We start from the raw sequence: 27,478 nt of genomic DNA on the forward strand, positions 1-27,478 counted from the left end.
TAAATATTTAAAGTTAAAGATTTCTGGTTTGGGATTGACCTCTGCTGAGATGTTGGAGTCACATGGACCAGTGATGGATATGTTACCCAAGAAATGTTGGAGTTTTCTTGTTCCAGATAGACAACTGTGCCCTTTCCCAAGATATTCCATTCCCCCAGTGATGTAGCGTGGGTTGTCAGCACCCAGGGCAAGGCAAGTAATTTGCGCCCCCTAACCCGTGGATTTGCACCCCCTAATCCTAACCCCCAGATGTTGCGCCCGGTGCGGCCGGCCCCCCTGCACCCCCCACGCTACGCCACTGCATTCCCCTCTCACAGAATGGAAGAGAAGGAAAGGGGTACAGGGGGTTATCTAGTCCAATCCCCTGCAAGGCAGAATTTTTTTGCCCCACCCACAACTCTGAGATTGTCTCATGCTGTACCAGCTGAGCTATCTTTTCCTACCCAAGTGTTCTGTGGTCACTGAGCATGCTCAGTCCTGATTGGGATGTCTTCTAGTTTCTCCTCTCACCACAAAAAACTTGTCTTACTCTTTTTTATATATCATGGGGTTCCCCCAAGCCTCCTGATAAGAGGAATTATTGTGTGGGAGTGGTGCCATTTTTGCTAAAGAAAGATGAACGTTCAGGCTGGGTTACTGATCAGTGATTTAAAATGCAGCTGAGTCCTCCTTTTTCTGAATTTGAATTGAAGCAGGTTTGGGGGAAACGCAGCCAAATGCAGTATTTCATAAGAAACAGCAGGGTAGATAGGGATTGTATCAAACCAGGAGCACACTGGATGCAGAGTATATGAGAGTGTGTGACCACTTCAGAGAGAAGGAGTTCGCTATTATGATGGTTGATATTGTCCAGCTGAAAGTTCGCCAAAGGGTCTACGTTAACTTTTGGCTATTGCCCCTTATAGGAATCTCATTACTTCCAGAAATGCAATATTCTTTATTGACAGAACTGATGCATGCAAACCCAAAGAGATCACGGAAAAGAATTCATATTTGAATTCACCATTAAACAATTTTTGCGGTGTAAAAAAAGTTCCAAGAAATTTAGTCACAAAATCCAAGTTTTAAGCTTGATCTAGGATTCTTCATTTGCTCAGCTTTGCATCCCCAACAAATGAATTACAGGATCTCCAAGAGCTGGACATTGTGAACGAAACATTAATTCCATGAGATGTGCAGTCAATCAAGACTAGCTGAAGTGGAATTAGATGCTAATGTTAATATGAAAAGTCGTGAATTCCTTGATTAGTGCCCAACTCAAATTGTCACTCTGTACCTTTCTCATGCTATGTCAGATTGAGTTTCTTACTGACTTATTTTGTAATTCTATTTGCTAGGAGAAAATACATCTCTGGGGGAACCCCCCCCCCCAATCCTATTTGTTTATTTGTTCTGCAATAAAGAACAAACAGTGGCATTAAAAGAATTTCAGACCAATAACCACAGAGCCCTGTGCTTCATTATCTCTATCTTGCTGTCCTTTCAAGTCGTCTTGTAAGGTGAAGACACTTGATAGGTTTGTGAGCTTCGATGTAAGTGTGTTAATCAATTACATCACCAGAACCTTTTAATGAATCCAAAGATCAACAGTTAAGAGTATGGTTGGTGAAAGCCTGCTGTAGAAGAAAGGGCACACATGGTATATTATTGGATAGATTCCCTCCCTCCCTCCCTCCCTCATTTTTACTAAACATCTGAACCTTCCACAGTTAAGCTTAATGTGAAGATCTATCTTAGTATACATATTTTTCCAGAAAGATGCTGACAGTCACTAAATAATATCTTTTTTCTACTTAATTCAGATATATCATTGCGAAGGCATAACAACCTCAAATTACAGAAGTAATTTTTAAACTGCAGGATGCAATCCCTTTCCCATAGATGTAAATAGCAAAAGTCCTATGCATTTTAATAGAGTTAGGTTGTAATTGATTTATGAACACTCTTGGGCTTAAAGAGTGTTGTTGTTTTTAATTCCTCTTTCTTTCTTATTTAAAAGTGACTTTTAGGAGAAACTCCACCATTGTGATTAATTTAAACAATAGAGGTGGACGAGATCTTTAAGATCTTAGAGCAAACTCCCTGACGGTGCAGGAAATCAGCTGCTATGGCAGCTCTTGTGGGTTACCATTTAGTCTCTGCTTAATCATTCATTTCTTATAATATTTTAGATTCCATTTAAATATCTTTAGAGGAGAGTGCCTGTGCTTATGTAGCCAGAACATCAGCACTCAAGCACATAAGGCAGCTATTAGCAGACTCAGTGGAACCCTGATATTTGCAGAAGTACAAAGCATCTTGGGGAGAGGGGGAAGAAAGCCCACTGCTCCTCCAAAGGGCAGCTGTTCTTTGTGATTTGGAGGCAATGAGCACACTTTGGGGTGAAGAAGGCTATAGGTTTTATTCACGCGCAACAAGAATCAGCATACAGCACACATAGAACTGAGTGACTGGAGAAAGAAGAGAGAAGAAACAACACATGAATATAAAAAAGTAGAGCAAACTACCTCATTGTCTGGATAGGTCATGTCCCCAGGGACGGCGGGAGAGAGCTGTCCTCAGAAATCAAGATTTTAATCAAGGTGGGGTGGTGCACTAGCAGGCCCTCCCCACAGGTGCCCTCAAAAGGTATCAGCAGCAAAGGAAAAAGCGTTCCAGCTCTTTCTAACTCTGTTCTTACCTGGTGTGAGACTTTTGAAATGAATGCTAATGCACATTCAAAAGCAAGTGCACTTTATTGCCTTTATTGTGGCCTGGAAGGATGTGTGAGTGAGAGAAAAGCATGTACAACAATCTTGCTGTGTGTCACCTGTATTTCAGGAGAGGTGTTGAACTTGAGCTGAGAAAGTAGAAAAATCCTACCCTGATATCCATTGTGTTCATACCCACATTGCAGGTGGAGCTGCACTATTGGGACACAGCACAAGGAGAATGTTAAGCATGTTTTTAACTTGCCACCACCACCAGACAAAACCCCCAAAGACACACACTTTCCTGTTTCACACGCATCCGTTTGAACTCAAGAGAAGCTCTGGAAACATTTCTGACCATTTCCTGTTTTCTGGCTAATCAGCTCTCTGCATCACTCTGACAGTCCTAATTCAAAAGTATACTCTGGTAAAGACGTCCCTTCCATGTGTCTCTTGGAGGACTACCAGCTTTTCCGTTTCCCCTTCTTTCTATCAAGGCAATCTGCATTGAGTGGGGAGGCCTGAGGGTGTTCCAGCCCTATCAAATCATACCTTGCTTGTGAGCATGCTCAGAGCTTGTTCCTTGAAGGCTAGATCTCCTCATATCTTTTAACTTGTTCTGTTAACCAAAGAAGCAACAGGGAGTGTTTCCTACTTTGAAGGACATTTTTGTTTTCTTTAGTATTTGTTTTGTGACTTTCCTTGCAAGAGAAGGAAGCAAATAACAGTGATCACAGTGTGAGTCTCTTTCTATAATAAATATGCTTTTCTAAAACTTAATGTTTTTGCATTCATTTTTATGAATTGAATTGGAAGGAGAAATTATGGACATATTTTGCATGTGCTGCAGCAAACTCTGTATTAACAATTTCCCTGCATACACACATTAAAAACTGCAGCAGCTGCTGTTGGGTAGTGCAGAGCAGGGCAAGCTGATCTAAGCCAAATGCAAGTATTTTCCAGAGTATTTCCAGAACTGGTGTGTGGATCTGCTTCCAACAAGCCCCTTCCTAATTCCGAATCTCATGTATATGGCGTAATGGAGGGAAATGCTCTTGCCATTATTTCTATATTGGGTGTTTTTTTGTGACTCTATCTGTCAATTTCTAAAATGAGAAGTTTGGTCTCTCTGACTGTTTGCATATCACATTGACTGACTACCCATTTCCCCCCCAAACCTGGACAATATTATTCCTAATCTCAGTTATAAGAGGCTGATTACAATTACTCTGGTGTGGTGAACTCTGCACATGACCAGAGATTATTACAAAGCCATGCATTGCAAGTATGTTCTGGTGTGCCTTGGTTCAAATGAAGCAATAATAATCTTTCGTTTGTTGGTTGGAGCATTTTGTTCTATACTTTTAATTTAGAGGAAAGAAGTGTTTTGTATAATGAAAAGTTAAATTGATGGGGGGGGGGAGAGAGATGCAACTTGTAGCAAGTGCTTCTTAAATTTAAAAAAAGTTTGAGTTTGTTTACTTTTTGGCAATGGATGTGTAGGTGTCCTGAATATGTGAATTCAAAATCTTATGTCATGTGGTATGAAATAATTTCTAAATAAGAGGTATGGAGTCAATCTTGCCTGAAAATCATAGGGGCCCTCTTACAATGCAAGCTATTCTCAATTCCATAGATGTGCAGAGAATAACTGATGCTTTTTAGTGAGGAGACAGTAGCACTCAGCACACTTTCCTAAACAAATCCTGTTATAAGAAAAACAGCAAGGTTAAAAACTGCAGCCCTGCCAAGTCAAAATGTTGCCAGCTGCCACTGGCATAGTACACAACAACCCTGCAATAGAGTCAGCTTTTAATATTGCAAGTAACCTTTATTTGGATTTCCAGTCAAAATTCCCATACCTTTCAGTTTGCAGCAAAGGCCAGTCTTTCTGCTTAATTGACCCCTTAGGCATCCTCACAGGACAAATCAAACATTCAGCTGTATGCAGAAGCCTCCTACTCTGTTGACTTGCCTGCAGACCTATTGCACTTTCAAATGTCCAAAACTTTTGTTAAAAAGCCATGATGTAAGACCCAAGCTGAACCATAGGTTCATGTCTTTGATGCTGGGTTTTTTGCACAGCCTTGGATTAATGCATATATTTGGTGCAAAATGTTGTTACCCTGCTTGAGACCAATAGCAAATTCAGGTGCTGCATTATGACAGCTGTGTAGTGAAAGCAGAGTTGCTGATATTGGCATGCAGGTTTGCAGAAGCAGCAAAAATGATGAGGGGGTGGGATTGAAAGGGCAAGATCTCCCCTCCAAAAGCAGTCCAGTAAGGACTGAGCACGCTCAGTGGCCATAGAATATTGAGTGTCTGTTCAGCAGGGGGAAAGAATGAAAATCTGGAGGAAAGGGAAATGCAGTATCCTACAGCTGATTGCAACATTGAATAGGAGCACTGCAAAATGTAACATTAGTTGTTGTTTACAGGTTCCCTAATTCCGGGTCTTCCTTTGCTTGAAGAATAAGCTTTTTGGTTTGACCTTGTTGCATTGAAATTGGCCCTAATGTTCATAGATATCAATGGCGGTTTGCCTTAAGTGTGCTGTTGGGTCCTTGGGGAGCGCTACCATTTGGCTCTACGGCACTGCGTTTTGTTTCCCCTGCTAGATTGCTGTGCTTTGAGAAGAGAGCAATTACGTGTTTCTTGTGGGATTGCAACCATGGTGAAAAATCTGGAAAGTTACTCATTAGTGGCAAAGAAAAGGTGAAAAAAGACAAGACAATGCACTAGGGGTAGAAATATATGTTCATGGATCATGCTTTCATCCACTGCCTCCTACTTCACCCTTGTCCAGCTCAGAACCCATTTAATTGTAACCTATCGGGTCTTAAACCTCTGGTGTAACCAAATTAAATAAAACTACTTCTAGGTGCCTTGCTCCTTATGTGTCCTGAGCATCCCAATTGTATGGTGCACCTAGGATGTCTGCTTCTGAGTCTCTGTTTGCCCCCATGTTAGGTTGCTGGTACCCACACCCAGCCAGCAGTGACTTACCCACATCACAAGAGTAACAAATGCAACAACAGTGGCAATCTCTTTTAAAGCAAAAAGATGCAGCTACCCACCAATGGCGATTTTGCTCACAGGCAACTCGTGTAACAAGCACACAGTAACAGCACCAATCAACAGGTAACAATTTGTCACTGTAGCAAGCCTACTAACAGTTCCCAGCTGTCAGGGAGAGTTCTAGGCAGAAGGAACAATAGCAATCACTCTGCCTACCCTCATATTTTTCTATTGCTTTTTATTGTTTTGATATATTTTACCCTTTTAATGTTCATTGCACAGCCCAGGGAACGTGTGTCGTGGGGGGGAGGGCTATATAAATATAGCCAAACAAAGTGAGCAATGTACAGCTGACACTTTGAGGCAGCTTAAATAGCCTTCCTAGAGTTCTTATTTCAGGAGAACATTTTTATGTCGCATTGGAAGTTATATGCTGTTTTCCATCAATACACAGAGGCAACAATACGGTTCAGTCAATGCATATGATTAACAAAACAAAGGTACCAAAGTCTTGAGGAAGAACTTTTGGCTTCTGCTTTCTTTGGCTGCCCTGATACAGTTAAAAGGGTGCTGTGGCTAAGGTGGCAGTTATAGGGTTTGGAGACTGAAGTGTGCTATGTGATCTCAGGTATTCTGGCTGAGGCTACGTGGCGTTAAGGTGTAAACAGCAAACTTGTTTGAAGCTCTGTCTGATGCTTCAAAATTTGTGTGTATCTATCCCAGTTGTAAATAACTGAGCAATGTTTATTGGTATGGCTCACTTTCCCACTCAGTCCTTCAAGTACTTTATAAAAGGAATCCAGTCCAAAAGCAGAGATAAAACACCAATATAAGCCACTCGGAATATTAACACACAAGAAGAGTAGAGCATCTAGGAAAAGAACAAGAATGGGAGCCAATAGCATGGGCTAGAATGGCAGAATCACTTGAGATCAAAGGCAAAATAGAATGGTCATGGTTTGATGCTACAGTTGTAATATATGGATGGCATATTAGTTAATCATTTTAGCTAGTACACAGTGATTCTGTTCATTTTCATTTCCTGATGTTTTAAGGTTAATAACCTTCTGAACTAGCATAGAATTTCTAAGATGTTGGCCATAAATGTTTATTGAGAAATATCCAACAGCATATTGGATTTGTGAAATTACCTTGTGTTGCACAGCACCAGGCACCTTAAGATAGGTTATGATAATTGTGACATTAATTGATTTTCCAAAAGCTACCCTTAGGCTAGGCTGCAACAATCTTGGAACAGATTAGCTTTGTAGAAATGCATTTCTGTCCTCCTCATTTTGAGGAAGGAATTATGTGAAGGGCAATTAGCTTTCTTATTGGAAGAGATCACCTAAGTGGAGGCCTGACTCCAACCTAGGCTGTCAAGAAGGGTAGAGCGTTATGACATTTTTAATGTTGACTTTCTGCTGAGTCCAGCGTTGAAGTTGAGCTCTGCTATAGGAAAGTGTTGGGAAGTACTATCTTTGGCAATTAATAGTAGCCATGGGCACCACTACAAACAGTCAGAAGATGGCACGCAGGAGAGTGAGTGGGTGGATAAAGGTCAGATAAAAGAAACGAACTTAGAAAATGAAATCTTTGACATGTTTTCAAAGGACACTGTCTGTGTCAATCTGCTGGTGAGACTTTAAACGAATCCCTCTCCTGAAAGAGGAACACTTCCAGAACTGTGAATTATTAATTGTTATTAATAATTAACAATATTACTAATAATAAATGATTATAATTATTCAATGAATAAATATTATTATTATTATTATTATTATTAATTATTTTACTGCCAGGAAGGGAGTCAATCTTGAAATGATTGACTTTATTATATATAATAGCTTCCTAGAAGCTATTGGTACTTAGAGGATTATTTTTCATCCCTCCCACCATTTGTTTTTTGCTTTCAGAAATGATGTGCGAAGTGATGCCCACGATAAACGAGGACACCCCAATGAGCCAAAGGGGGTCCCAGAGCAGTGGCTCGGACTCGGATTCTCACTTTGAGCAGCTTATGGTGAATATGCTAGATGAGAGGGACCGTCTCTTGGACACACTTCGAGAGACGCAGGAAAGCCTTTCTCTGGCCCAGCAACGCCTCCAGGATGTCATCTACGATAGAGATGCTCTCCAGCGGCAGCTCAACTCTGCACTGCCCCAGGTACGTTGGGTGTCCATACATTCCCGGTCATTTTAACTCATAAACATTGCGTTTGCAGCGTATAATCTCAATGGATAATATATGAGTTCCTTAAAGATCCAGTGTAAGAAGCTACAAAGCACTTTTTGTATGGTTTAACTATTGGACTTAAGCACTGACACTTAGTGTGCCTAGTTATATATATATATATAGGTTCAATAAGAAGGAAATTGAGCCCTTGGATGTGCAAATTGCCTCTGGTTCCATCAGAAAGTCGTATGCCTTGATCCAGAGCTTTATATGTGCTCCAGTGTGCAGATGGAACCATGATGCACTTTAAGCAGTCTTTCTCAAGGAAAGGAAAGCATGTCAATGCATCCCTTTGTAGGCACGATGCTACCCTTACCTCTGAAATGAATGGCAAGACCTTACAGATGGAATGGGGCTGCCCTGCACATGTACTCCGCACATTGGATCTCTTCTACTTAACAGGTTTACTGCATTTAGATGACGATGACGATTTCAAAGTTTACTTTAAACTTAATTGCTGCAAGACAGGAAACAACATGAATGTATCTATTTGAGGAAGGAATAGAATGTATCTATTGATTGATTCAGGGACAGTGTACAATCTAATATCAATGCAATACAAACATAAAAGTAATAAAAACTTATGCCAATTAATAGAACGTACCTGGTAAATTAGTCTAAGGGAAAGGATGCTCTTTATCTGAGCCAAATCAGGCATAGGGTAGCCTAACATCAAAGCCATGCCAATGCATGCCCACCCTACAGAAAACCATATTGGGAAGCTTGGAGAGCAATGCAGCCCCACTGCCCATTGCCTGCCACTACTGCACACAGTGTCACAGACGAGATTGCAAATATATTTCCCATGGAAATAGAGGCATGTATTCAATTCTCGGCAACTCTGCTCAAGCTTCACCTTCCAGCTTTTCCACTGACTTTTTTTTTAAAAGCTCCCTGATACTATTTATATCAGAGCCTCAAAGCTACAGTCTTTAAGATGCAGTTGCAAACCACATGCAAGCAGTTGCAAAATGTAAAGGGACTTCTTGCATACAGCAAGGAACACAAGTCTCTTTGCTGAGCTATTTATACCCGCTTGCTTTGATCTTGCAGCATTGCAATTGCATCAGACATCAAGTTGCATAGTATCAAAACCCTCCCCTCCCCTCTCTCTGCTGCTTTCCATTACACAGCTGATGGGCAAGGGCGGTGGTCCCAGGGGTCCGGTGAAATACCTGCTTTCACAGGTGTCTAGAAGAGGGAGCATCAGTGAATCCAGATGCAGCCATTCCAACAGGACAAATGCTATGATGGAAAATGCTTCTTCTACATCCCCCTTAAAGGTCTAAGAGCCCTGTTGTCCTGTGTTCCTCATGCACTCTGGTCCCAAAACAAACAAACTATGGTGTGAAGGAAAGGACTGAGTGTATTTAAACCATGTCTGAGTGTCTAGAGGTGTCCAGCATGGGCTACAAGGGGCTGGAGGGGGGAATGTTTCCCTTTATTTATATGGGTGTACAGATTTCGAGATAAACTGGAACCAACCAGTGATGGAACAGAAGAAGCAGCATTCTGAGCAGTGAGCTGTTGGCCCAGGCCTTGAAGCGGGGTGGGTAGGTGGGGACAATTGCCCTTACACAGAAAACTCTTGGGACTTGGATTGGAGAGAAATGGAGGTGCGTGCCCTCCAAGTCCCAGACAGCCTTACTTCCTGGTGGCATTTTCTACTCCCAGGTAGGAGGAGCCTGTATGACTGGCAGCAGGGAGGGAAAGACAAGCTGGATAATAAATTGGGGACAATGAGATCCAGGGGATATTGAGAACCAATAGTGGTGGCAGGACTTGCAGAACTCAGAACATATACAAGTAAATGAGACAGACCTCTGGGCTCCAGAAAGCAGAGAGGAACTGACAGTAGATCCTAGGGATAGGGAACAGTGTCTAAACCAGGGAGCCCCAAACTCGGCCCTCCAGCTGTTTTGGGACTACAACTCCTATCATCCCTAGCTAACAGGACCAGTGGTCAGAGATTATGGGAGTTGTAGTCCCAAAACAGCTGGAGGGCCAAGTTTGGGGGTGCCTGGTCTAAACAGAGTTCATAACTCATTAATAATTGTTGTGCATACATATCATTCTGCTATGCTTTTCTACAAGTTGCAAATCAGGAAGCCAGCAACACACAAAGCTTGAATATAGGAACTTAAATCAGCTAAAGGACACAATTATTTCTCTTTAAAAAAAAACAAAACCCAAGATAAGACCCTTCATAGGGAAGTCAAGGATATTATAATGATTTTCTTTAAAAAAAACACTAGGCCCAGAAAAATGGTATTTGGGCACTGCTATTTGTGTTCACAAATCGTGTGACTTAAGGCATGTCTGGATGGCAGTAACAGCTGGACTTTGATCATTTCTTACTGCGTTCTGTCTTGACCCCAGGCAGCAGTGGAATCCTTAAAAAGCACATGTGCCATTTCTTGAGCCATGTAGATGAAAGGGTGGCAGTTTGAAACTTTGCAGTACGCCTTAGGATTCCTTCCTCTTCCTACCTATTGTCTTTGAACTTCACCTTGCCCAAACAAATGGAACCTGATATTCTTTAGCCACCTGTAGAGACCAGCCTCTTCCTATGCATTGTAGTCAGTGGTTATACAGTTCCATCACAAAATAAGGCAGGCAAAATATGCTGCTGGTAAATGTGAAGCATGTTTGAGCAATGTTTGGTAGCACTTGACAAAAAACACCTATTAATTTGGTCCCCCCCCCCTCAGAAAAGTGGGCTTATGTGTATGTCCTGAGCAGTGGCGTAGCGTGGGGGGTGCAGGGGGGGCCGGCCGCAACACCTGGGGGTTAGGGTTAGGGGGCGCAAATCCACGGGTTAGGGGGCGCAAATCCATGGGTTAGGGGGTGCAAATTACCGTATTTTTCACACCATAGGACGCACCGGACAATAGGACGCACCTTGTTTTAGAGGGGGGAGAACAAGAGAAAAAAAATCTCTCCCTCTCTGCCCAGCGCCTCTTCAGTGAAGCGGCAGGAGGCGCTGCGCAGAGAGGGGGAGAATTTTCCCCCTCTTGTTTCCCCCCTCTAAAACAAGGTGCCATTTAAGGTGCATTCAGACGCCTTCAGGCGGCTACCTTGGAAGCCTGGAAAGCGAGAGGGGTTGGTGTACACCGACCCCTCTCAGTCTCCAGGCTTCAGGTTCCTTTCAACCTGCTCTTTGGGGCTGGTGGGGGGAAGCCCTCCACCAGCCCCAAAGAGCAGGTCGGGGAGCAGCGCAAAGGAGCGCAGATATAGAGGCTCCTACCATAGCTGCGTGTCACCTCTCCAGCCGGGAGAGGGTAAGCAGGGATTCTTTAGCCCCGCACGTGCTCTCCCAGCTGGAGAGGTGGTGTGAGGCTAAAGAGGCTGCTGCAATAGCTGCGTGTCACCTCTCCAGCTGGGAGAGGGTAAGCGGGTCTTCTTTAGCCCTGAGCGCGCTCTCCCGGCTGGAGAGGTGGCGTGCGACTATAGAGGCTCCTGCCATAGCTGCGCGTCACCTCTCCAGCCGGCAGAGGGTCGCGGGGCTATGCTGTCTTTGCTCCATAGGACGCACACACATCCCCCCTTCATTTTTGAAGGGGAAAAAATGTGTCCTATGGTGCGAAAAATATGGTACTTGCCTTGCCCCGGGTGCTGACAACCCACGCTACGCCACTGGTCCTGAGGCTTGTGCTGCAATATTTAAAGCATGGAATAGGATCACATTTACAATCTGATGGAATCGGACGGTAGTGCAAAGAAAGCAGGAAGTACCTTCAGTATAATTGGAGCAAGTAGAGTTATATTCTAGAGTGTATTGTAACCATTTAGTATTTAATAAATAGGGTAGGCAGCAATCTGCCCGTATTTAGTAAAATCTGGCATTTAGCATTTATTCTCAGGAGCTGCACATTATTTCGGATTTAGCAAGCACTTGAACTTTAGCAGGGATGGGTATACAGATCTTGATATATCCAGCTTCATTCCTAGTTTATTACAAAGGCCTGTTTTTAACCTTACTTATGTAATATGTGAGATGGCAAATGTTCCGCTATTACAGTTCTGGTTGAGTAGTTGCTGTGAATATAAATGGCTAATTTAAGAAACTGTATATGAGCTTTTATTTGGAATCAGTTAGTGAAGAAGGGATATGATCTTTTCCTTATGCAAAGAGACTTAGTTCTGATGTATACATATTCAAGAAGCAAAAGACTGGCAAGAAATAGGATTTATTTTTTTTAAAAAATAGTTTTATCTTCCATGTGGAAGTGGTGCCCACTGGGAATGACAGAGCTAGTCTTATTGAACTCTCATCAAATAATGGTGCACATTTCAAATCCTATCCTTGTTTCTTTACAAAATAGAGCTAGGCAGGATGAGTATCGTAATCTAGCACCAAACGGGTGGAGCATGTGGCTTTTGTTACTGTGTAGTAATTCTGGCAAAGAGAAGTGTTCAGAATCTGTGCTCATCTTCTTAGGGCGTGATGAGAGCCTGTTGGATCACACCAATGGCTCATCTAATCTAGTGCTGTGTTCTCACAGTGGCCACTCAGATGCCCCTGAGAAACCTGCAATTAGGACCTGAGCACAACAGCACTTTTTACCTTGTGGTTTTTGGCAACTAGTATGCAGAAGCACAGGACGCGGGTGGCACTGTGGGTTAAACCACAGAACCTAGGACTTGCTGATCAGAAGGTCGGCGTTCAAATCCTCGTGATGGGGTGAGCTCCCGTTGCTCGGTCCCTGCTCCTGCCAACCTAGCAGTTCGAAAGCACATCAAAGTGCAAGTAGATAAATAGGTACTGCTCTGGCGGGAAGGTAAACGGCCTATCCGTGCACTGCTCTCGTTCGCCAGAAGCAGCTTAGTCATGCTGGCCACATGACCCAGAAGCCGTACGCTGGCTCCCTCAGCCAATAAAGCGAGATGAGCGCTGCAACCCCAGAGTCGGTCACGACTGGACCTAATGGTCAGGGGTCCCTTTACCTTTACCTTTATGCAGAAGCACACCGCCTCTAACCATGGAGGACAGGACACAGCCATTGGGTTTGGTAGCCAATGACACCCTTATTTTCCATGAATTTGCTGGTCTTCTTTTAAAGGTGTCTGAATTGGTGGCCACTGCCACCTCCTGTATGAGCCATTTCCATCCTCTGTGAATTTATCCGATCTAGATATTACCGTATGTGCTGCTTTCTGCCATTTTGTTTACAGTGGTCTACTAGACCAGGCTGGGGAGACTCAGGCATGGAAATAAAATGCACCCCCCTGAGCATAGGTGCCAACTCCTAGGGGCCAAGGCAGTTTCGGCTCCCCAAATGCATTTTTGGAGGAGGCTGCCCCCCTCAATTTCCAGAGGGCATTTGGCTCTGCCCCTGGCTCCTCATGACGTCAATGTCAGGATGTTTCACAATGGCATGTTGGGTCCCCCCAATCCTCTGGTGAAGCTGGCACCTTTGCCCCCAAGACCTCTCCCTTCAGCCATTGTGACTCTCCTTAGGCTCCACCCCTCTCCCTAGGCTCCACTCCCCACAGACCCTGTCCTGCATTCTCCTCAATTGCTTTCCCCATGACTGGAATGTGTCCTTGAATTTTCATAATATGCCTTGCCAATTTGGATGGCTGCAGATGGAGAGATGTATGTGCGTGTAGACTTTTGCATGGCTGGAATGTCCTCTGCTGTACAAAGGTGAGATTCATATCCATTGCTCTGCCTCCTTTTGCCTCTGCTCCCCACTGACACATGGCTGCTGGAAGGTTGCCCATGAGGAACATGGTCCTTAGGCTGAGAAAGGTTCCCCACAATGCCTGGTGTTGGCTGACCTCGGTACATTTCCGTATTGGTGTCTGGGCTCAATGTAGCCCATTCCTACGTTGGTTTAATCAGAAGAAACTTCACTAGTACTCACTATCTAGTTGGTGTGCTTAGCACTGAAGCCTTTTCTTATCAGAGTTTCCAGCACAATAATATTGGTAATGAAGGGTCACCTGAATAGAAACACTTTTTGTGTGACCCTCCTTTCCTTTCAGTGCATGGTTACAGAAGAGTGCAGGGTGTGTAATGAGGTGTACTGTGTTCATGCAAGCCAGCAGTTTGAGGATCTGTTGCAGCACACAGCGATTCCTTGGAAGACACAAAAATGTGGAGAAGGTTTCTTGAAATTTAGGAAGTTTTAAAAACACCACATGGATTAAAAACACCATTGCGATTGAGTTATTATTTTTCTCTTTTTATGAACTTCCACATTAATCCTAAATGTGTTGCTTGGAAATAGATGCCTAGGCAGCTGCTTTGAATAATGAATGGCATAATTCAAAGACTTCCTATGTGTGTGCGTGTGCGTGTGTCAGAGAAAGAGAGAGAGAGAGAGAGAGGCTTTTAAGTGATGTAATGCAGATTGTTACTTGTGTTAATTGATTTCAATGGGTCTACACTTAGTTGGATGCAATGTTAATGTTGCTGGGACTGAGAACTAGCATGGCCACCCCCTGTCCCACCCTAAAGCAGCCCAATGAGGACTGAGCCTTAAGGAAGCATGGCCTCTCAAATCTGCTTCCATTATATAAAACTCAGCACAGAGCACACATCCAGTCACGGACAACTCTGGGGTTGCGGCGCTCGTCTCACTCTATAGGCCGAGGGAGCCAATGTTTGTCCGCAGACAGCTTCCGGGACATGTGGCCAGCATGACTAAGCCACTTCTGGTGAACCAGAGCAGCACACGGAAACGCCGTTTACCTTCCCGCGGGAGCGGTACCTATTTATCTACTTGCATTTTGACGTGCTTTCGAACTGCTAGGTTGGCAGGAGCAGGGACCGAGCAACGGGAGCTCACCCCGTCACGGGGATTTGAACTGCCAACCTTCTGATCGGCAAGCCCTAGGCTCAGTAGTTTAGACCACAGCGCCACCTGATATAAGAACCACTAAAAACAAAGAAAAACAATAATTTAAAAACAATCGTATGTAAGCACACACACATACATACATATATAATGTCCTGTTGCTGGTTTCTAGAAGCTTCATGTCTCGCCATTGTTGGGAAAAAGGTGTTGGAGTACACAGACTGTGAGATCCAGCATGGTTCGTATACAGAGTACAATGTATCATCACACACATTTGTCGAACTCAATGCTACAGTTGTGGTTGTGGGAGGGAAGAGGTGCAGATCAGCAATAGCTTTGCAAGCGTTGCAGTATCTAATTCTGTTGCAATAGTTTCAATATCTAATTGTGCTGTAAATTTTGCTGCAGACAAAGAGACCTGCACTGTGGTATTTACTTGGAAGAAATGCTCTGGAGGTTTTTTGCTTTTTTTGTCTTTAGAATGCAAGCTTGTGGAATCCTTGGGGGAGGGTAAAAAGGAAATAGTCAGGGAAGGAAATGTAATGACCTTGCTCTATTGAACCAGTACATGCAATTTGATCAATATGAAGCTTTAATTGGGTTGTGTTAAAGAAATTCATGATAGTCTTACATTTTCTTCATTACTGTTGAGCAATAAGGATTTTGCTGATTCAGGGAAGGGAAGTGCAATCTGGGAAGAAAATAATTAGGTTCTTTAATAACATGAAAGTAGCAACCTGCCATTCTTCTCTCCTTCATTATTTTTTCTCTACAACAACAGTATTGATTTGGTCACTGTGCATATACTAGAAAAACCTCCTCATATAAATCAGACATGAAGACAAATAAATAACAAATCTGGGCACATCTGCAACATATAATATTAACTTTTTAAAGGATGTGTTTGTGTGTATGCATGACTGTGTTCCATAGAAATAAGTGGGATGTGCCGATTCTAGTTCAGGGTTTATTGCAATGTCTTATCCTTCTTAAAGTGTGTACTGAGTTTTCTAATAACTATTGAACATGTGTAGCCTTCACAATGGAAGCATCAGATCTGAAGCCAATGCATAGATCTTTGGAATCCCCTGATTCATGTCTGAGCCTCGTACAATGTCAGCAAAGCTCTTTTAGGCAGCATGAAGGGCAGAATGGATGTGGGAGGAGGGAAGAGGGAGACTGTGGCTGCTAGCCCCACCCGAAACATACTTGCATTCATTGGCCAGTCTGTGTAGCATCTTCTCCTTTACAGATGTGCATGTGTAGTGCTTTCTCTGTGTAACTGGAAACCATGAAATGCTTGGGCTCTGTGCCAGCATCCAAATGATTACACATGTGTTGGATTGCTGCAGTGCTATCACACCATACATATGGCAATTTGACTTCTCCCATATCAGAGAAGGGCGAGAGGCTCTAGTAGGAGTAGCCAAAGTCATGCCTTCCAGATTAATCTGAATCAGCACACTTGTGCTCTAGCCCAGCCTTTGAACAACAACTTCCATTAATCCTGACCACAGGCCAAGCTGAATGGGGCTAATTGGAGTTACATATTACAGTATCTGGAGGATACCATGTTGGCTATCCCCCAAACTAGAGCTTAGTCTTACCCAGGTCACAGGATAGAGCATCCTTTGCTGTTGGCTGAGACTGGTGGTGCGGCTGTGCTGGCTGGGGGTGATGGGAGTTGTAGCCCAAATTACATGGAGGGCAGATAGAGGTAGTGCAAGTATTTCTCAGAAAACTAAGAAATGCATTCACTTTTGCCACAACTGTGCTGATGTGCATTGTTATCTAGGGCAGTAGTCTTCAACCTTTGCAGACCCAGGACCCACTTTAAACTCAAGCATGCATTTGGGGGACCCGTTTCTTAACCTTTTATATTTGCATGGTGGTAGTGCTCCTGTTGCGACCCACCTTGGGTCAGGTCACCAGTTGAAGACCAGGGATCTAGGGGAAGAGGATTGCCCTTGTCATTTTCAAGGGGAAGGGTACCTCTAAGGTGTATCCAGCTATTTGGTGCAGGTTGGTACATGTTAATCTTCAGCAACCGCTGCATATATATAGTTGGAACTGCATATGCGTGCCTTGCAATCCTTTGATGCTAACTTTGATCAGCCTAACTCTGGATGTTTACATTTCTTTCAAAAAAAATGTTATGCCTCCAGTCAAAGAACATGAGTTGCCTTGTAGAATGCAATGGAAGGAAATCCTGGGGTGGGGGGGTGGTGAGGCACAAAATAAAAGTATCCAGCAAAAATTGTCCATGGCAAGATTGCTTTCAGCAGGAACAGTGTGTCCCCGTCTCCACATTTAATTCTGGTTCATAAATGTCCCTATCAGTTACTTTAACTTGGAGCAGACACATTAATGGGCACATAAACTATTTGATGGCTCATTATCTCCTAGCCTGTAAAGACACATGGCATAAACATGAGATAAAAATAAATCCAGACGGGTCAATGGTGTGGTGTTTGTTGCCTCTTAGATACTTTGCCTCTGAGGATAAAGCAGAAGTGGCAAGTGGGGTGGGGAGAGAAACCCAACAAAAACCCTGAAGGATGAAAAGCAGGCACCTGGTACAATGTAACAAAAGGAAATGCTACTTTAATGATAATTAAAGTAAAAAGCTTACAAAAGGAAGCTGTCTGTCTGAGATTAATGGCTCTGTTGTTTCGTTTGAACAGAAAACCAAAGGGAAGCAAACCTCAAGTTGTATCTTTATAAAAACATAGTTTTATTTATTGCAGAAAGCTATGGGTGACAGAAAGCCCAAAGCTTCCTAAAGTGACTGTTCTTTCCAGGTTATGTGATGTTTCTGAGGCTGAAATCTTGTGTGGGGATAAGCCCCAGCGAATTTAGTAGGGCTTACTTCTGAGCAGACATATAGAAGACTGACTTTTCATACAGCCTGTGCTTTTGTGTATTTATTTAGAGATGCATAGTGAACTCCACTCGAAGGGGGGCATTTTGCTATACCACTCAGAACCAGTTCCTGTCTTTGTAGTGCTTTACTTTTGAGCATGGGAAGGCCAGGTCAGGGCCCTTCTATGTGGGAGTTTAATGTGGATTTCAAGCTTTATGTGTCTCGATTTTTTGGGGTGCCATCCATCCACATGACATATTCCCCATCCAAATACTTGCACACCTAGTATTTGCATTGCATACCCATAATGGACCTCAGTTTTCTGGATCTTATGGAGGGTGGGGAAGTACTAGCTGAGGGGAAGAGACAACTAATGCCCAGTGTGAATGCATTCCATCAAACACAGCCACATATATATCAATGCCACAGTGTGGGCACCACCTCAACTACATGATTTGCATGTAGAAGGTCTTCATTTTATCCTTCTTTTTTCCACCTAAGGAAGGCCTGGTAACAGGAACTGGAGTAAGACATCTGATGAGGCTGGGGGTGTGGGGTATGGAGGTGCTGCCAGTTAGAGCAGATGGGTGTCCTACGTGAGGATTTTCCTATATTGCTATGAAACTGCAAGGAAGATTCTTTTGAAACTCCAGTCCCTGCAAAGATTTGTTTGGGTGCCTTTAATGTTGTCCATCTCTATAGCTCTACGCATTAGTGGTAGGGCTGCATCTTATACCCTGGGCTGTGCTTTAGTGTGACTTTATTAAAATGGACGTATAGACTCCCACTATATTCCTGTGACTTCTCTGGCTTCTGTCATATTTAATTTTGGAGGGGTGTTTCCTAATAGCTTCTTTCACTTTTTGTGTTTTGCTTTTTTTCTATGGAGTGGGTGACTTTTCGCCGGACTTTGCTCCTATTAATTCTGGCATAGGCTTCCAGAACGTAACTGGATGATAAGTGGCTTGATAAGTTAACATTTTAGATGTTTCCATGGTTGTGCTTTTATCAAGTACCATGTGTACTAGATAGCCTTTCTTCAAACTGTTGAGTACAACAAGGACCATTATATTGTAGTGAATATGGATGAGGAGTGACCCTATAGGAAGAGTGGGAGCATCAGCAGATAAGGCAGGAAATGTCCCCTGCCTGAAACTATGGGAAGCTGCTTCCAGTCAGTGCAGTCAGTGCTGAGCTTACTGGACCAGTGGTCTGACTTGGTTATAAGGCAGCTTCTTACATTCCTGGTGCATTTGCTGTTTTTGTAATAAATGCACACTTCAAAAAGGTTTGAATTTTTTTTTGGAGGGTGTAGTCACTTTTTGGATCAACTTACTTTTTAAAATTAAGCTAAGGGCTTTATCCCAACTCCATTACTGCAGCAGGCAGAACCATGAAGAAGCCCTTAATAGAGCATGGATAGAACCTGTGATCCTCCAAATGTTGTTGGACTCCATTAGCAGCAACTAGCATGACCAATGGCCAGTGATTGTGAACGGTCTTCTTCAACTGCATCTGGAAGCTCAGAGATTCCACACCTCTGCTTTAAACGTAAAAGATTCAAGACTTCCTGGTATGGTAGAGGGTAATTCAGAACGTAAATCTTCCAACAGCAGGTTCAGCACTTCTTGGAGCTCACTTGATGAAACTCAGCCATACGAAGGGGAAACACACTTTATAACAGCGGCACTAATAATAAAATGGAATATATGTATTTGAAAGTTGGTTGTGCTACCGGTATGTGCTATGGATCTTCATTGCAGATTGTGGGAGAAATCAGCTTCCCCATCAGTTTTCTAAATTCTTTTACCGCATAGCCCGATCTCGCTGCAGTTTATTAAAAATAACATAATTTACATTTTAAATTGTGTATTGCTCAAGCAGAGTCCATAGCAAGGAAAAATCTAGCACATATTATTAACGGATGACTTAGTGTAAGAATGCATTGCAGTAAATAAATATAGAATTAAATATTAGTTGTCAAGGGCAAGGCTAATTCATGGTTACTTTGCTTATTTATTGAAGCAAAATGAAGCCTATTTGCATAGATAAAACAAGACATCCCCTTTTCAACAGATCACACTTTCTTTAGCATTTTACACAATGTTCAGCAGCAAGAAATGCAAAACAGGCAATCCTAAAGTCTCTAAAAACACTCTGTGCCATTTGGAAGAAATTTTCTCTCTTCTCAGGCCTGGGCTGTGAAAATCCACACTAGGGGCAAGGGTGAGAATGGGTCTGTGCTGATAAGCACAACAGGCCTTGCAGGTATGCAGGAAAATGGAGAATTTGGGGATGGGAAACCTGTATTTCCCAAACTGGGAAACTGGCAACCTGTCATGTGCATGTGCAGTTACAGGATTCTGAAGACTAGCAGTAGTAGTGCTGTGTTGTTGTTGTTTAATTAAGGTACATTTATATTCCACCTTTGCTTCAAGGAGTTCAGGATGACATACATAGTTTTCCCACTCCCAGTTGTTTCTTACAACCCTCTGTGAGCTAGGTTAGTCTTGGGGATGGTGACTAGCCCAAGATCATGCAGTTAGATTCATGGCTGGCTGAGTGGGGATTTGAACTCCAGTCTCCTAGGTCCTGGTCCAACATCTAACCCTTATTCCAAACTGGTTAGGGGGTTTTGTGCATTTGCAAGAAGCAGATGTCCAACCAGTGGAAGATTTGAATGTCAGTGAAACAGGTGTTTTGTTTGGCCTCAAAGACCACACTTGGGGGAAGGGGAAGGAATGAAGTGTGAGCAGAGGAAGCTCAGCCCATCCTGAAAGTTGCCGTCAGTGTGAATCAGGCTGTCCATTGATAATAGAACCTGAAGAGTGACAAAAGATACCAAGGAAAATGGACGGCAAAATGGACAAATGTAGAGCAGTTTTGTGCGCATGAATGACACTTCCAGCATTACAAACAAGGAAGCAGATATACTTTGTGCCGAAAGAAACATGATCACAGGGAGGTTTGAGCCAGATGCACATTTCTGAAACTAAAGGGTTTGCGTGTCTGAAACATGGTGGAGTGATAGAAGGTAAGCAGCAGAGCATTGGCAGGAGGGGAAAATCAGAGAGAGAGAAGCTGCCACAATCATTTAACAGGAAGATAGAAACATAAATGGGGAGGATAGCAAGCATATGTCAATTCCTTGCTTGTGTAAGCATTAGATGGGTACCCTCCACACATAAGCATACTTAGAGCATGAATTAACCAGTTTATGTTTAGAGTTAAGACATCAGTTGGCAGGCGCACTGCTGGCATGCTGTCCCTATACATGGATAGGCAAACTCACATTTTTGGTGCATTTATAGGTGAAGGGGAAATGTATGGAGTGCTTACACATCTTTATCTGGTGGGTCAGAACTGCAGCAGCAGCTTCCTGGCAGGCATCACTGGCACTTACCAGAAGGGCTGAGATGGTGGTGTCAAGGTCAGGGCTGCAAAGCAAATCCAGTACAGTCATACCTTGGAAGTCAAATGGAATCTGTTCCGGAAGTCTGTTTGACTTCCAAAAGTTCAGAAACCGAAGCACAACTTCTGGTCAGCTGCAGGAAGCTCCTGCAGCCGATCAGAAGCCGCAGAAGCCCCATTGGACGTTTGGCTTCCAAAAGAATGTTAAAAAACCAGAACCCTCACTTCCGGGTTACAATTGCTCAGGAGCTGATTTGTTTGGGAGCCAAGGCGTTTGAGATCCAAGGTACGACACTGTGGTGTGCCCACACAGCCCCAACCTTGGCACTGCCCATCTTGGAAAGCAGCAGTGACTCCACTGCCAGAAAGCTTTTTCTACAGCTCCATCCCACCAGACATACCACTCCTGATGACAGTACATTCACCATGGCTGTCATCATGTCTGCTTCAACCCCTAGGAGACTGCATTTTTTAAAAATGTAGATAATGTGACCAAGAGAGGAGAGCAGCAAATAAAATAGATGGGGTAGGACAGCATCCCACAACCTGGTGCCTTCTAGGTTGACAGATGACAAATCCTATTAGCCCCACCCAGTAAGGCCAATGGTCATGGATGGTTGAAGTCCAAAACATCTGGAGGGCACTGTGTTTGTGGAGGATGCTGTAGGAAACTTAACTAAAGAAAAATAAGTGGAATCATGTGCAGGAAAACGGTCCTGTGGCTGGTAGTCCTTGTGTTATAGACTAGGAGGAGGAGCTAGCAATGTGAAATGTTAATGAAGGTCTGTAAAAGAAAGAGTGTGTGTCTGTTGTTATATATATAAAGTCCAATTTGGGGGCCTAATCCGGCCTGTCGGTGGGTTTAACCCAGCCCCTGCATCTTATTTCCTGGGTTAAAATCCTAAAAAACCCTAAACAACTTCAATCCTAAAAAAGCCTTTTGGTCGGCCCTCATGGCCTTTCAATTTATCAAATCTGGCCCTCATTGAAAAAGTTTGGACACCACTGAACTAGAGTGATAGGCAGGTGGATGGGTGAGAAATCTACAGAGACACCTCCATAATTTTTCTAAACTAAATTAAATGTTAGAATGTTAAAGTGAAGACACGTGGAGTCCCAGGCACAAGCCAGGATGATTGTCCCTCCTCCAGTGACATGAAATCTGAAGACTTTATGGGGTCTCCTGACTCCAGCACTGCCCCAGACACCTCTAGCATCTCTGGAGCAGCAGTAGCAAGCCTATCTGCAGCAGAGGACCTGGAGGGACCGGCATGCAATGGTCCTCACTCACCTGTGGCAACTCTTTCATCTGTGGAATCGGAGGGAGAGGTTGAGCAGCCTCCCAACCCCAGGGAACAAGTGTCAGAAGGCACAGCCAGCCATTTGTCAACTCAAGGCCTTGAAGAAGCAGGCTTCTCAGGAGTAAGGGGCCTCTTCAGAAGCAGGAATCTTGGAGACTCAGCTAAGCAGTTGCTGCAGGGCCTGGGCGACCAGACAGAAACTCAGTTACTGATTGTCAGTTTATGAGAAACACAGGTTCTTAGCACTGGGTGACCCAACTCCTCATTCCTACCTTGGCCTCATGCTGCTGACCTGGGGAACCTGCTCTGCAGTGTTTGACTTCAGTCTCTGCCACTGGACCACAAATAGCCATGAACTGCCCCACTGTGCTTGAGCTTGGCTTCTCCTTGAGAACCAGCACATCTGGATTACCCTGACACTAGACCAAGAAAGGAGATACAGAATAGAGAAAGTTGGAGCTATGGCCTGGAAATTAAGGTAGTTAGGCTACACACGGCACAACTTAAAAAAATAAAATACGGTAGCTGGGGAAATGATATCATTGCACATCTATGCATATTAATAGGGCAGAGCAGGGGAGGCACTGTAAAATGAATCAGGTTTCTGTGTGTATAGAAATGTACTGGGTAAAGAGTGAAAACATTAAATATACATTACTAGCATATCACTTTTGTGTGTGTGTTGTGAAAACGGACCTGAAATCTCCTGGAGGTGACAGCCGAAGAAGAAATAAAGCATTCCCCACCTCCCTTAACTTGTGTTTTTAAAACAGGGGTAGCTAACTCTTATTTTGGAGGGACTTATCTGCCCACCAGCAATTTTTTATGGCTCCCCCAAGACTCCATGAATTTTGGCAGTGGAGGCAAAGCAAATGCAAGGACTCTGCTGGGGTTGCAGAGCCCATTGTCTTGATGGATATGCAAATTGCCCTCTTTTGATCAACAGATGGATCATTTGGTGAGCAGAGAGTGGGCATTGATGCCTCCCACTAAACTGATCTGCATGAAATCAGCTGAGAAGGAAGAACTGTGTGTGTGTGTGTGTGTGTGTGTGTGTGTGTGTGGAGAGAGAGAGTTGTGTCCACTTTTCAAAGAAAAGAACTAAATATTTCAAGTGTGATAAAAGTGGTGATCATTGCTTAACATGCCATTACAGTCCTATCCTTAGGATGTCTGAAATGCAAAATTGACCAACATTTTCCACAGCATGTCCTTCATAAGAGATCATGATGTATGTATAGCATTAAAAAAGCACCTTTGGAAACCAAAGAATGTTAAGATGCCTATAAAATAAATTTAACATACTCAGTACTCAGTAAAACCAGTCTTGTGTTTCTTTTTTTAGCAAGATACTTGTAAATTCACTAGGTTTCTCTCCCCTGATTGAGTCATTCTGAGGCTCCCAATTGGAATCCTACATTATTTAATTTGCTTTCAATGTTTTAACACTGTTAATTGGTTTTTGCATAATATTTTCCTGTTCCTGGATGTTTTGACAAGCTATTTCTGCTATTAATGAGTATGATACCCTATTTGGACATATGCCAGTGTAACATGCCCACTCTTTAAAATGGAAGAGTATTAAATTTAGTCTGTTTACTTTATTTTTCTTCCCTAAGTAGTCTATAAAAGTTTAAGCGGCACAGCTTGCCTGTATATAGCTCATATCCATGGACACAAACAGGTTACCTTCAATTAAAGCAATTTAGGTCCCTTGCAATTAGCTCTTCTAATGTAAGGTTCTAAAGATTACATTTGTATTTTCAATCCCTTGATTTCACATAACAAGCATGCTCTAAAAGTCTTCACAATCTTTAGCAGATAATCTTATCATAATTTTTGTTTTCATTATGCAATATATTTGCATAAGAAAAAATACCAACAACCCCAATTTCAGTATGATTGTATAATGAATTATGATGACTTACTAGGCAATGATCACATCTGCTGTTTATGATTGTGTGGAAGGAGGTCATACTAATAGTTTGCATCCCTAAGATACTACTAAATGACAATCTGTTTTATATCAAGTGCCTGAAAGTAATTAATCACAAGATTTTCCTAAATAATAAAATTGGTAGCAGTTTTCTTCCTTGTTAACTGAAATAAAGATGGACTATATGCAAGAATACAAGAGTATCCAAGGGCTATTCTTCATGAGACCTGTGAAACGTAGCCTCTTATTTTATGCTGGAAATAAATAGGCACTTGTAAGCTCAGTGATTGATCATAGAGTATAATTAATATTTCTCCCATTTGCTTCTCCCCTTCCTCCTGTACACCCCTGTTTCTCGCTTCGCTATGAAACTGCTCTGGAAGGTTGAGGAACCCTTTGGAATAGCATGGGAGGATATGCTGCTGCTATAGACTGCAGGGCAAACAAAGAAGGGGGGATTGATTGATTGATTGATTGATTGATTGATTGATTGATTTGGAGAATTTTGTTTTACAGTCATTACTAATGTACAAATTTCAGATAACCCGCCAGTGCACTCAGTTGCACCGAGGATGGAACATGAAAGCAATACCTCAACTTACGCAGAATCAAATTTTGGAAGACCTAACTCATGAGTGCATTACTGGGGCATCTGGGAAGTAGATAGCTATTGGATGTGCGTTAGCTCTTTACTCACCCTCCTGCCAAAGCAATCCTTGGTGAATAGACAGGATCATGGCCCTTCACACATCTGATCGCTCAACCAACAATGGGTTCACAGCCTATTAAAAAGCGATAGTTTCCATCCATCTTTATGCCTCATACAGGAATTGGTTATTTGTCAACTGAAGTAAAGTGTATTAGTAAGAATAGAACGGGGGAGCAGCAGGGTTTCCAGATGAGTTAACCTAGAATAAGTGTGTGCACTCTTGCTTATTTTGATTCTAGAAGCAGAAAAACTGTTCTAGGGCTTTTGCAGCCCCCACAGGCCATACTTCGAAATGGTTGGTTATGGAATAAAAAGAAACATTCTGGTTCCTTGGCTTCTCCAGTCATGCCGTTTATCACTGCTCCAATGCTGGGCTGGGCTTTTTCTCTCCCATACCTCTCTGTGTCACATTTTTGTTAGGAACCTCTGAATTCCCATCAGCAGATCCTGACAAAGTCTTAGGCATCATGTGCATGCAGATAAGAGAAAAAGGGAGGATGGGCTGTCACATGATGTCAGTCTTCCATAGAAATTAGCAATCCTTCACAAAAGGCATGCCACACAGATATTTTTTAATACATCTCAGTTGTTCTCATTCTGTAGGGCAGAAGTTCCATGCATTACTCATTGTTTACATGGCCAACTGTATGAATGGGGGCGAAGTTTACACAGGTTTCAGTACACCAAGTTGCATGTTGTATTGTACCACCTCCTGGTTCCATCTAGAGCACATGAAAACAAAGGAAAGGCCCTGGTGGATCAAAGCAAAGAATCGTCTAGCGCAGGATCCTGTTGCCAACAGAGGCTGAGCCAGGTGGTTCTAGAATGTCCACCAATGGGACATAAGGAGCACTCAGCAACCAGAATTCAATAATTCCCTGGAATCTGAGGAATTTATTAAGTCACCATGGTTAGCTGCCATTTAGAGAACAATCCTCTATTAATTTGCCTTATCCCCTTCTAAAAGTTATGCTAGCTGGTGGCCATCATTACAGCTTGTAACCACGAACTCCATCTGCTCTATTAGGCATTTTGTGAAGAAGTGCCCCCCCCCCCCGTTCTGAGTCTACTGCTGATTGATTCCTTTGTATACCCCTCAATTGTAGTATTCTGAGGCAGAAACCAAACTTGACATTCTCTGCACCGTCCATAATTTCATCAGCCAAATTCCAACGTAAACCTTTGAGCAGTTGCTTACGTAACTAAAATGGCAACAGCCACACACAAAGGGAGCTATTGGCAGCTGCAGGCTCAGATTGCTCATTCACTATTGAAATAAAAACTAGAAAACCAGGGATTGGGGATGGAATTGAATGGCTGGAACCCTGCACTCCACACTGCAACATATTGTTGCAGGGTCCCATTTATAAACATCTATTATGTTCTGTATCCGTATTATTTTCCCCAAACTTAAGGAGCTCTCTGAGCTTGTATCTTGCAAAGAGAGAAAAATGCACAGAAGTGAGGTATGAAAAGCTCCCACGGAGGCACTGCTTTATTTATTAATTTTGGTATCCATGTTCTAGATCAGGCATAGGCAAACTCCGGCCCTCCAGATGTTTTGAAACTACAATTTCCATCATCCCTGACCACTGGTCCTGTTAGGTAGGGATGATGGGAAATGTAGTTCCAAAACATCTGGAGGGCTGGAGTTTGCCTATGCCTCTTCTAGATCCATTTAAAGCACAATAATGGGTTGGTTCCCAAGCACAACAACAATTCTTTTCTATGTGATAGGATGAATTTATTCACATGAAGTCAAAGTTCTTCTTATCTTTATTATCTGTTTCCCTTATTCCCTCTGCTCAAATTCCCTCTCATACAAAGATGGGAGAGTACTGAGAGAAACTCAGTCTTCGGATGTTACAAACGCGCCTTGCCAACCAGACATGCAGTGACTTCCTCATTCAGGTGCTGGTGGTGTCAGCCATCTGGACAAAAACTTCTCACTCTAGAGAAGCCTCTTCAGTACTTCATCATAAAACTGGAAGCTGCTCTTGCCTTATTCACAGCAAAAGAGAAAATGAGAGCTGGAGAAAAGCTACTTGTTTTTCCCCTCCTTTGTGATTCTGTTTGAGTTAGTATAGTATAGCTTCTGCTATTACTACCCTGACGATTTTGAGTGAACCTCTTATTTGCAATCAAATGTTCTTCCTATCTTTTTTTTATTTAAATCTAATCCTCTTCTTTCTTTTGCCAGGGATAGTGCTCCCATTCACTTTTCACGCTTGTAATTCAGGAGTTATTTAAATGTACATGTTCACGTCCCATCTAAATCTGGCTGCTGCATTCTTCTCCTTTTCCTCTTGCTTTTGATCAAATTATTTCTCTCAATCCGGTCCAAGCTAAACACACAGCTGGTAAGTACCTTTTGTAAACCGGACTGCTGATTACTGCTGATGGGCTGCAGTGCTTTTGCTTTCAGTAGAGTCTAATGAGCTTAGCATTGATCTGTCCCTTTCACTACAAAGTTGCATCACAGTTTATTGCTCAGCTGAGTCATGCAAT

At 42.9% G+C, this 27,478-nt stretch overlaps 1 protein-coding gene across 6 annotated transcripts in view; it reads left to right on the plus strand.

Annotated features, from left to right (window-relative positions):
- PPFIA2 (PTPRF interacting protein alpha 2) overlaps positions 1–27,478 on the plus strand; it is a 271,229-nt gene that overhangs the window by 2,068 nt on the left and 241,683 nt on the right. For all 6 annotated transcript variants that reach the window (XM_083698945.1, XM_083698940.1, XM_083698944.1 and 3 more), the window contains exon 2: positions 7,625–7,875. In XM_083698945.1, coding sequence (XP_083555071.1) covers positions 7,627–7,875 — 249 coding nt within the window. In that variant the 5' untranslated portion in view covers positions 7,625–7,626. The remainder of the gene's footprint in view (positions 1–7,624; positions 7,876–27,478) is intronic.

This window comes from Podarcis gaigeae (genome assembly GCF_964106915.1).
Source record: "Podarcis gaigeae genome assembly, chromosome: 10".
Classification (NCBI taxonomy): Eukaryota; Metazoa; Chordata; class Lepidosauria; order Squamata; family Lacertidae; genus Podarcis; species Podarcis gaigeae.